This window comes from Malus sylvestris, chromosome 11 (assembly GCF_916048215.2).
Source record: "Malus sylvestris chromosome 11, drMalSylv7.2, whole genome shotgun sequence".
Lineage (NCBI taxonomy): Eukaryota > Viridiplantae > Streptophyta > Magnoliopsida > Rosales > Rosaceae > Malus > Malus sylvestris.
The window spans coordinates 36,920,374-36,932,285 of record NC_062270.1 but is presented as its reverse complement, the minus strand read 5'-3'; the positions used below and the strand labels follow the sequence as shown (position 1 = coordinate 36,932,285).

Here is an 11,912-nt window from a genome sequence, read left to right as displayed (position 1 = left end):
CAGGTTCTTTAGATATAGACTCTTACAATTCTTTGTTTAGATAAAAACCTATCTAATTATAAACATCTAAATAAAATCCAAATTTGAAAAAGACTGTCAAGTAGAAAAGTAATTGACCTACTATTACAAAATGTTTACAGCTTATGCCGCAATATTCAAATCAATTCAATAAATGTTATTACTCATCTTAATTATAATGAACAAATAATTATAGCACATACTAATACCCCTAACACACACACACACACACACACACATATATATACTACCATAAGTTCAATATATACATACATATATATATATACACTAATTTAACTATACGTATGTAGTATTACTATACGTTCACAGTACTAACATATATGTTAAAGTAATTAATTTACCTATATGTAAATTTATGTAACATTCCACATCGCCCAGGAGAGTGGATCATGTAAGCTTTATATGTATATTCTCATCTCTACCTAGCACGAGGCATTTTGGGAGCTCACTGGCTTAGGGTTCTATCGGAACTCTGAAGTTAAGTGAATTTGCGCGTGAGCAATCCCAGGATGGGTGACCCACTGGGAAGTTCTCGCGTGAATTCCCAGAAACAAAACCGTGAGGGCATGGTCGGGGCCCAAAACGGACAATATCGTGCTACGGTTGAGTCGAGTTCAGGATGTGGTGGGGGCTCGGGCCAGGATGTGACAATTTGGTATTCCCAGAAACAAAACCGTGAGGGTGTGGTCGGAGCCCAAAACGGACAATATCGCGCTACGGTGGAGTCGAGCTCGGGATGTGGTGGGGGCCCGGGTTGGGATATGACATTTATGATTAGCAAATAATATATATTTTATAGGTAAATTAATAGTGAATCAAATAATATTCTTTTATTCTGTAGGTAACTTATTTTTCATATATTATTACATATATTTGACACATTTTATTATTATAAGATATATGTACAAATAATAGGTAAATTAGCTTCGAATCAAATAACATTGCTTTATTTTGTAAGCAAATTAATTTTGAATCAAATAGCATTCTTTTGTTATGTAGATATTTTATTTTGAGTGATGTTATTCCCACCCCAATGTCTTATCTTTCCACTCACCTTTTAATGAATTTTTAAATTACAAATTTGTCAATTTACAAAAAGACTGATAAGGACATTAATTATCTTGTTTTGCTTAATTTAAAAAAAAAAAAAAAGGTTGGGCATGGGAGACAATTTGTCTACTTTAAACCCTAACTCATATTTTCATCTCCTTTCATTCAGAGAAAGTAAAAAAAGTAGCAATGGACTTAGAAGATGACTTTTTCATTGACCAGGTAGAAGATGACTCTTCTACGGAAGAGGTAGAAGATTATGTTTCCATTGAAAAGGTAGAAGAATAATTTGTGTGTAGGTCATTTGAATTTGTCCATCGTATTTTTAAATTTGTTGTTGTCAAATTCTTTTGAATTTGGATACCTCTGTCGTTTCTATTTGAATTTGCAGACCTTATGTCACATCCCGACCCAGGTCCCCACCATATCCCGGGCTTAACTCCATCGTAGCACGATATTGTCTGCTTTGGGCCTCGACCACGCCCTCACGGTTTTTTTTTTGAGAACTCACATTAGAACTTCCCAGTGGATCACCGATCCTGGGATTGCTCTCGCGCAAACTTGCTTAACTTAGGAGTTCCTACGGAACCCGAAGCCAGTGAGCTCCGAAAATACCTCGTGCTAGGTAGAGATGAGAATATACATATAAGGCTTAGATGATCCACTCCCTTGGGCGATGTGGGATGTTACACCTTAGTGATTTTCATTTACATATTATTTGTTGTATTTTTTAAGAGACAATTTTATAATTTCATATGTACGTATATTAAAGGTTATTTTGGGAATAATAGTGGGTGGGAAAATAACATTTTATTTTTTTAACTTTTTAAGGTGGGTGGGATTATAACGTGAGTGGGAAAATAAGACAATGTGTGGGTTTAGTAGCTCTCTTTATTTTGTATGTATCAATATCTTATATATATATATATATTTGGCACATTTTATTATTATATGTACAAATAATAGATAAATTAGTATTAAACAAAATAATATTGTTTAATTATGTAGGTAAATTAGTTTGCATGTATTTTGCATATATGGGTTTGTTATTAGTAAATAATTTTTCATGTATTTTACATATATTGGGTATATTATTTTTTTTAAAGCAATCTAACATTTTAAAATTGTAATATTATGTGCACTAATTGAATTCAATCTTTTTTTATAGGTAAATTATTTTGCATGAGTTTTACATATATTAGGCATATATATATATATATATGTGTGTGTGTGTGTGTGTGTGAAATAATTTATCTACATTAATATGTAAAATATAGTTTTATTGACTTAATTAAGCATGTATAATAACATATACTAGGCATGTTTTATATTATTATATATTAGGCAATGATTTATAACATTAATGTTTTTTCAAATCATTAATTCTCCCATACCATTCATTTGCATGACATTAATTATGTACATCAAACATTCAAATAGGGTTTATAAAAAAAAAAAAAAAAAAATCCAAATAGAGGTATTTTAGGCATCCAAATTTTTTTAAATGTGTGAAGTCAAACATAATTAATGAATTTGCTGATGTGGAATCTAGTCAACGGGTTTTATTCAAGTAAAAAACTTAGGGTCAATCTCAGTGTACTACCCTCAAGTTTCGTGGTTTTCATTTTTGAGTTTTTGGGGTTTCTGGGTATTCATGGATGTTGCTCAATTTGCTAAAGTTTGTGTTTTGTTTGTTCTTTAGGTTGTTTGCTTTTTGGGTTTATGTAATTTATACTAAATGAAAGGCTTGGTGGTAGGGGTGGGTATCAGGGAAGGTGAAGGGGAAGTGTGTCGGTGGGTGGAGAGGATGGAGGGGTGGAGCCGTGGAGGGGGTGGAGGGGTATCGGGTGGGGAAGACGAAGGGGTTCTGGGTTTTTTTTATTTTATTTTATTATTATTATTTTTTAAATACTTTTATTTAATTAATTATTTTAATATTTTAAATTTGGGAGAGAAATTTTTTTTTTTAATTTTAATTTCCACGTGGACCCCTTAATGACACGTGGCTCCCAGTCATTGTCCACATGGGCGTCATGTCATCAGTTAACGGGAGACTTAATAGCCAGACTAACGGATGTATGAAATTATCCCAATATTAACACTTTAGGTATGACTCTAAGACGAAAAAAAACTTCATGTACTAAATGTTAAAAATCACAAAACTTGAGGGTAGTAAACTGAGATTTACCCAAAAACTTATGTCAGGTTTTATGTGAAGAAAATTAAGTTTTAAGGGCTAAAGTCATATTTTCAGAAGAATTACTATACTTTGAATCCACACTAAATGAAATTAAAAAGGTGATATTTTTCTAAAAATAATTACTTATTACAGGTGACCTTAGCCTTAGGCTTAGAATGAATATTATTAAAAGAGCATATGAACACGAGACAAGAAGACAACTCTCTCGCATCTACCACTTGCTTCTTAAATCATTGATAACTATACATGTTTCCTACAAAAGTGGAAACAAGTAAATTTCTCTTGTACGAGTTTTTTATTCAAAAAAATAATAATGTGATCGCTTCTTCACATTCAAATTTGAATATCTCTCTCTCCGTAATTAGAGTAGATTATATTTTATAATATTGATTTGTCAGTTAAAAAAAATCACTGCTGAAAGATGTTTTTTTTTTTTTTTTTTTTTGTGTGGAAAAGATACATATTATTTCTAAGGGATAAAAAAGTTTATTCTTGACCCTATAGTGGTAAGTGGGCTATGATTAAGTTTGGAGAAATAATTCTGGAATAATATTAATTCTAGGTTACCTTAATTCTATTCAATCGATTGTCCATGTAACAAGTAAATTGTAATACATATGATTGGAGAAATAATAGTTGTGTATCATTAACCGGCAGTCTTGGTAATGCCAAGTAAAATGTATGATATAACACTGAATTTTAGGGCCGGGCAAACAAATCCAAAAACTAGTTTGGTTTTGTTTGTTTTAATTTTGTTTCCCAATCCATTTATGAAACCAAACCAAACCGAAAGATCGAATTAAGTATGTGGTTTGATTTTCACAAACTATGGGTTAACAAACTATGGGTTAATCAAATCAAATTGTTTATAACAAACTATGGGTTACCTTAATTCTATCAAATTGATTTTCACAAACTATGTCATATTTTCATCATATTCTTTGAGCTATAAAAACATTATAATGTATTTATAAATAGTGGTCCAAAAAAATAGGGGTATAAATTTTTTTTCTTTTCCTAAAAGAATAAATATGTCATTAATATTTTCATTAAAATGTAAGTGAGAAAATAGAACAATTGGATGGGTTTAGCAGCACCCTAATAAAACATAATATACAAATTCGGATTTAGTATGCTGTTTTGATTTAATACATATAATATTATAAAAATATGCATATGATATTATTTATTTTAGAATTGTAGTGTTCTATGAACATCTTGAAGTTATGTGATTGAAAGCTTGAGACTTTGGGTTGAGTTATAAGATTAAATATTTTGATTTCTGAGATTGTAAATCTAAGTTTCGATGTTGATAGTTTGATGATGATTTTTTATTTTATTTTATAAATTGATAGGTTTATAAACTTATTAGGATTATCAATTTAATCCTAATACTTATTTTGATAGAGCTCTGAAATTTTCATCAAATCTATGTACATGTTAAATCACAAACCGAAACAAACCAAATCAAACTAAATCACAACATTGATGAACTGATTACATTGGTTCCAAGGCACTGTGGTTAAATTGTGGCAACCTATAACATATGGTTTGGTGCAATATTTGGACCCAAAATTCAATCAACCCAAACTGCACCCCAATGGTTGGAAACTTTGAGACTTTGTTACATATATGAACTTTATTACATGTTCTAATTGAATTAACGATTAAGTTTATTATTATATCTTCTCCTCTAGCTAGTGAGAACAATTTCCATGACTCGACATCAGCACCAATCACAATAACATCCCGTGAAGCCGTGCCCAAGTTCTTCTCTAGTCAGTAGTCACAAGAATAGCATACAATAGTTCATTCCATGAATCAGGGACACCAGCAAGGCACCAGTGACTACAATCATTTCCATGTTTTCCATCGAGGCCGTATACAGATGGGTGCCCGTCCTTTCGCAATTGCGATAGTAACGTTATGTCCAACAAAGTTATTGGCGTTGACATTGTAGTCAAGACATCCTTGACCACAGTTGTTGCTGGTGGTGGACCTCCTGGATAGATTGATCCACTAACAGGTTGAGTTTGTCCATTGCAAGTTGACTTTGGGTCGTCCCATTCATTTCCACTGCCCCGTCAGTATCCAAAAAATAATTAGTTACTTTTACATTTTTTTCATTGGATTAGAAATATAACTTGATACATCAAGTGTTATAATATATTTTTTTTAAAATTTGTTTTTTCAAATTTCCAATCAATCATATTAGTATAGTTAATGTACTAGGATCTGTTCGCAGCACATAAACTAATACATTGAGGTTTACTAAAAAATTAACATGGACACTGTCACATTATGTAGTAAATGTGCTAGATAAATTATGTGGCACCAACACTATTGGACGTGATATTTGATATTTCTAAAAAAAAATTTACCTGACAGTGAGATTTAAAAAGATGATAAGAACATACTCGTAATGGGTTGGAGAAATGCCTTGAAAGAAAACTTTGGTCTTGTTAGCATCAACATTCGAGTCCACCCACTTGGACCAAGTAGTTAATCCCTCCCTAAAAGCAATCAAACGGTCCATTTCCTTGAGTATTTTACCTCCTGATTCAATGTAGTCCCATCTGAAACTCCAATACAACAAAAGATTAATTATTTCTTTTGAGTACATCGCTATTTTTATACTAAAAAGTGCATGCAAAGTAAGGTTCTACTTCCACAAATGCGAATAATTTTTCTAAACCATGATTATATATTTAACATAGGGGACAGGTTTGTGACATCATTTTTTATACAATTTTTATATAAGTTTGTTTGTTTGTTTGTTTTTTTTAATTTTTTTTTGTGAGGCCTACTTCTTAATATTTTCCATGATCCGAACCGTTTATCTTTTAGATCTTCCATGTGTGTGTGTATATATATATATATATGTATGTATGTATATGTATGTGTTATGAGGCATTGAATCAACATTGATAAATTATAATCGTATTCGAATGTTCAATCATAATTTACAGTATGAATATATTAAAAACTATATTAATTTCTGAAATTAGTAATTTAGTATCTTACGGTTGCTTGCTTCCTGTGTGGAGCCACCAATGCCAAGTGTTGAAGATAAGCATGTCGTATCCTTTCCATGCTTTGCCATTTTCAATGGAGTCAAGCTTGAGAACCTTGCCCATCTCTGTCGTGACTAGATCCACTAGAAATGTATTTCGAGATAGTGTAACAGAAACTCCATATTCCTGCAAACTCCAGTTCTTAGTAATTGATACTTCACATCTTATAAGCCTAAAAGCACCCGATTCAAAGATACAAATAAAAGTCCGGTCAGTGACACATTAAGATCAATTTTAATTCAAATTTTATTAATTGAAACGGTAAATTTTAAATAATTGTTGCTCAGTCACAGATAAGAAAATTCATTAATTAAATTTAGTAATCTAATACTTCAAAGACCCAAGTAATTGAAATGTATAAGATATGGCCTTCATGAACGCCCATAGTTTTTTGAGAGTAGAGATCGTAGACATGTATGCTTGCAGAAAACTCACAGGCAAAGAAAATGTGGAGTCATCTAGAGTATAATTTGATTGGGGCACTGCAGTGTGCAACATGCATGTAAGTGACTGCCATTGGTTGAAGCTTAGAGAGTCCCCGACGAGTAAGATCTTCTTTCCCTTTACCCTCCTCAGCATGTCCTCACCATTGAATCTGCACCATATATTGCATAAATGAGATATATTTATTTGAAAATTATATAATTTTATTTGAGGACACTTTGGGTCTGCTCTGAATTTTATTTCATTCAGACATCTAATTCTAATGAAGAAAATAGACATACACAATGTTATAAGAAAGTGACTAAAATGATAATTATTTAACTGAGTGGTTAAATAGTTTTGAATTTGAGTGATTTTTCACAAGAATGATTTCAAATACAATATCCATGAGCCTTACAAAAATGTTCCTCAAACAAACTTATTCAAAAAACCCTCAGCTAGAAGCTTAGATATATAATAAAGGGTTCAGTAGTAATGCAGTGCAAATAGTTTTATGTAGGCTGTTTATCCAAAATGGACTTCCCATTTTTATTACTGAGCTTTAAAATCGGTAGAAGTGGTCCATGAGATTGTTCACCGTCAATTATTTTGGTCCTTCTATGAGAAATCACTATTAAATTGACGGTATTTTTTTTGTCAAATCAACCCCCTTGAACTGGCTTTTTCTTTAATTCAACAGAGATTTTTTTCACAGAATGACCAAAATGATTGACGGTGGAGAATCTCAAAGACCACTTCTATCGATTTTAAATCTCAATGACCAAAATGAGAAGTCGTGACAATCTTGGGGATCACTTTGGCAAAAATGCCTTATATGTATGAAGAAGACTATCAAATAGCTAGTCTCGAAGGAGAAAAAATTGGCAGATAAGAAAACAAGTTGTTCACCTTGGAAGGTCACAGTCACTGGCCGGTTTCCATCTATATTTGAGGTATTCTTTATCAGATCTACCATTCTTCAGGCAATCGAATTCTCGATCGATGAATAATGGACACTTTGATGAATCGTAAAGTGGATATGAATTATCAATTATCCAACTTCCTTGAAAATAATCACATCCATTTGACTGCTTTAGTTGTTTATCTTCGCCTGCATCACCATTACCATGCACTTTACAAGGTTGCAGTATAACCAGCTGAGATAGAAGAGAAACAGAGGAGATCATGAAACTAAACCACGAAGCCATTCCAGAAATTAATGTGATTGAAAACTGGAGGGAAGAAAGGAAATGGACACCATATATATAGGGTTTTGGAAGATTTTCCTCAACTTTACAGGGTTTTAATAACATATTCTTAACAAGCATCAAACAGAATCTAGCTTTTTCTTTTTTGTCAAAACAAAATCAGGCTGGTAAGGAATTAATATCTAGAAATTACAGAATTTGTTGTAAATGTGGGTGGATGAACTCGTAGCTTCTTAGTGCTGGTGGATGGACCACTAATTTCTTAAGTGCTATTATTATACAACCATTTGTAACGTATGGGATAACCCCATTATCATAAGCCTATAAATAAGGGGCTTATCAAAGAGTGAAATACATTGAATACTGTGTTACTTTATTCATTATTGGAATTTACATATATAGGCACACATGCCTTATTTTACAAAGAACGTAATTACAAAAGATATGAAAACTAAATCCTAAAGATTACAACCAATTACAAATTCTAATCCTACCAAATATAGGACTCATAAAATATCTACAATAAAGTCAACACTCCGCATCAAGTTGGTGCATTGATATCATACATATCCAACTTGATAAGTGAGTCATTGTAAAGCTTTACCTGATACTCTATGAGTAAAAACATCAGCTAGTTGCTCCCATAAATTCACAAACAGTATAGACACAATCTTCCTTTCAAGATTCTCTTTATCAAAGTGTCTATCAACCTCCACATGCTTTGTTCTATCATGTTGTACCAAATTATTCGCTATTTCCCTTGCAGACTTATGGCACAACATAATTTCATAGTTTCCTTTGGTTCGAAGACAAGACATGGTTCGAATACAAGACATCTTAAAAGTTTACGTATGCAAAGGAGTTCACATATTTCCTTATGCCATACCCCTATAGTCGGCCTCATCAATAGATTTTGACATTGCTTTCTGTTTTTTACTACGGCACATAACCAAGTTCCCCCAAACAAACGTAAAATAGAACTCCTGTTAGTAGCATTACGAGCCTAATATGCATTTGTAAATCCCTCAAATTTTAAGTGCCCATGTCTTTTATACAGTATTCCCTTACCAAGTGCAGACTTCAGATATGCCAAAGTTCGCATTACAGCAGCCATGTTGTCTACACTGGTGAGGACATAAATTGATCCATAACACTTACAACATATGCAATATCAGAACGAGTATGAGCTATATAAATTAATCTCCCCACAAGTCTTTGATATCTACCATTATCAAGAAGAATTTGATCAGAGTAAATACTCAAGTGATGCTTTTCTATCATAGGAAATCAACAGTTTACACCCTAACATACCAGTTTCTTTCAACAAATCCAACACATATATCCACTGAGATAAGAAAATACCTTTAGTTGAATGGGCGACCTCAACCTCAAGGAAGTACTTCAACTCTCCCAAATCTTTCATCTCAAATTCAGATGCAAGATTTGCCTATAATTTTTAGATTTCTTCTGAATCATCTCTTGTAAGAATCATATCATCCATATAAATAATTAAGTAGTCAATTTGCTAAGCCTACACTTCAGAAACAAAGTATGATCTGAATGACTATGATTCTGGTGATATATATATTCTTCATTGCTAGGGTAAACTTGTCAAACCAAGCACAAGACATTTGCTTGAGTCCGTAAGAGACATACGCAATCTGCACATTCTAGTATTACCATTCGCACCATATCCTAGTGGAAAGACCATATACACTTTCTCTTCCAAATTACCATGAAGGATTGCATTCTTCATTCAAATTGTAGTTAAGGGGTCAGACTTTCTTGATTGCCTCATTCTTCAAGAGGCCAATCCATATTTGCAGCTAAGGAAATCAAAATATGTACTGTATTCATCTTTGCTACTGGAGAAGAAGTTTCTTAATAATTTACACTGTACGTTTAAGTGTACCCCTTAGCCACTAACCTTGATTTGTACTTATCCAGAGATCCACCAGCATTGTACTTGATTGTAAAAACCCAAAGAGAACCAACTGGTTTCTTCCCTTTTGGTAACTGCACTATCTCCCAGGTTTTAGTTTTCTGCAAACAGACATCTCTTCATCTATAGCTTATATCCACTTAGAGTCTCACAGGGCTTCTTCGACCTGAGTTAAAATTTTAATTGATTCCATATGATTTACCAGTGCCCTACGTTTTGGTAAACAGTGCTCATTTGATACGTAATTAGCAATTGGATACTTCACCTTTCCTTCTGTAAAGAACTTGCCGGATCACACCACGATTTTATCTTGCTGGCAATTTATACGTATCGATAAATAATAAAATAAGTTGTTTACCTTGGAAAGAGAACAAATTGTTGTATAAAAAAACAAGTTGTTTACCTTGGAAGGTCACAGTACTCACTGGGTTTCACTCTACATGTGAGGTATTCTTTCTGAGGTCTACCATTCTTCAGGCAATCGAATTCTCAACTAATGAATAATGGACATTTTGATGAATCGTAAAGTGAATATGAATTATCAATCATCCAACTTCCTTCAAAATAACCGCATCCATTTTATTACTTTAGTTATTTATCATCGTCTCCATCACCATTACCATGCACATTACGTAGCCAGCTGAGATAGAAAAGAAACAAATGATATCATGAAAATAAACAAGAAGCCATTCTAGAAATTTATTAATGTATTTCAAAACTAGGGGCGAACCGAAAGGTCGCCGCGGGGGGGGGGGAGGGGGGTTCAACTGACCTTCGACTTCCGGTGAGTCTCTATAGATGACTTGGGTGTTGTGTCTTTGAAAGTTGGAGTTGCCCTTCATATATGCTCTCCAACTACTGGATAAAATATGTTAGAGAGGTGTTGCACATTTACTGTCTAGTCCTAATATTATTTACCTTTGGTTTGTTTGTTTGTTGTTATTATAATTGTACGGAAAAAAAAGAAAGAACGAAGTAAAAGACTATCCAAAAATGCAAAGTAAATGAAATGGTAATCTCATAGAATGAACAAAGCATCATCATTCTTGGACAAACATATTAATGAGATGCAATGAGATCAATCAATTTGTTAGTGTGTTCAAGATAAGTGTGCTCCTTTGTTAAACATTATATGGGAACAACCTTAGAACATGTTAGTTACCCACGCAATTGAGGGCTTAACAGGTGTGCAATATGCTTTTGCAAATGACTCAAGGCCTACCAAAACTCGATAAAGTAACGATTTGCATGCTATTTTGATTAAAAAAATTTACACACTGTGCGTGCTATTGTTACTAACCTCCCTAATAATATTTCCTAAATCTGCCACTTTTCAAAACTGAAGGGAAGAAAGGAAATGGATGCCATATATATAGGATTTTGGAAGATTTCCCTCTAAGCTTTATAGGGTTTTAATAACATATTCATAAAAAGCATCAAACAAAATCTAGCTTTTTCATTTTGTCAAAACAAAATTTGGCTGGTAAGGATATTAATATCTAGAAAGTACAGAGTTAGAATCATTCTTAATAAATGATTCGCTACAAAATAATTTTTATGTATAGCCCATTTAATTAAGAATTTAGAGGAGAGAAGGCATGCAAGCCTTATTTAAATGACAATCCAAAAATATAAAATGAATTGAACACATGCAACATCATTATTTAAGTTTCAACTCCATAATTAAATTATGTATGTATAGCAGCCAATCACATAGGTACATTAATTATTTGGCCTAGTCCATAATAAAGCACATGCACTCAAATAAAATAATCAATAAGTAATTATCAACACAAAAACAACAATAAAATCTTATCACATTAAGTGAGGTCGGCTATATGAATCCTAAAATGCCATTTCGCTCAATTTTGCGTCAAGTTTTCTCTTAGCTCCAAGTACTTCATGTTTTTTCTTAGAGTCTCTTTCCAAATCTTTATAGGTCTTTCTCACCCTTTTTACATTGAGTCTTTGTCTCA

General features: G+C 32.7%; 1 protein-coding gene across 3 annotated transcripts; it reads right to left on the bottom strand.

Annotated features, from left to right (window-relative positions):
* Nucleotides 1–4,734: 4,734 nt before the first annotated feature.
* On the bottom strand, nt 4,735–10,349 carry LOC126590012 (protein trichome birefringence-like 38). Of its 3 annotated transcripts, none has more exons than XM_050255481.1 (5): nt 10,340–10,349; nt 6,799–6,958; nt 6,314–6,489; nt 5,671–5,865; nt 4,735–5,365 (listed from the first exon to the last, which is right to left on the bottom strand). In XM_050255481.1, the coding sequence occupies exons 2-5, from the start codon at nt 6,940–6,942 to the stop codon at nt 5,065–5,067; spliced, it is 816 nt and encodes a 271-aa protein (XP_050111438.1). In that variant the 5' UTR covers nt 6,943–6,958; nt 10,340–10,349; the 3' UTR covers nt 4,735–5,064. The 3 variants fall into 3 exon arrangements, with proteins under 3 accessions (XP_050111438.1, XP_050111436.1, XP_050111437.1); XM_050255479.1 differs by lacking the exon at nt 10,340–10,349 and adding an exon at nt 7,696–8,208; XM_050255480.1 differs by lacking the exon at nt 10,340–10,349 and adding an exon at nt 7,696–8,203 and having other exon boundaries at nt 5,707–5,865.
* Between the last annotated feature and the right edge of the window lie 1,563 nt (nt 10,350–11,912).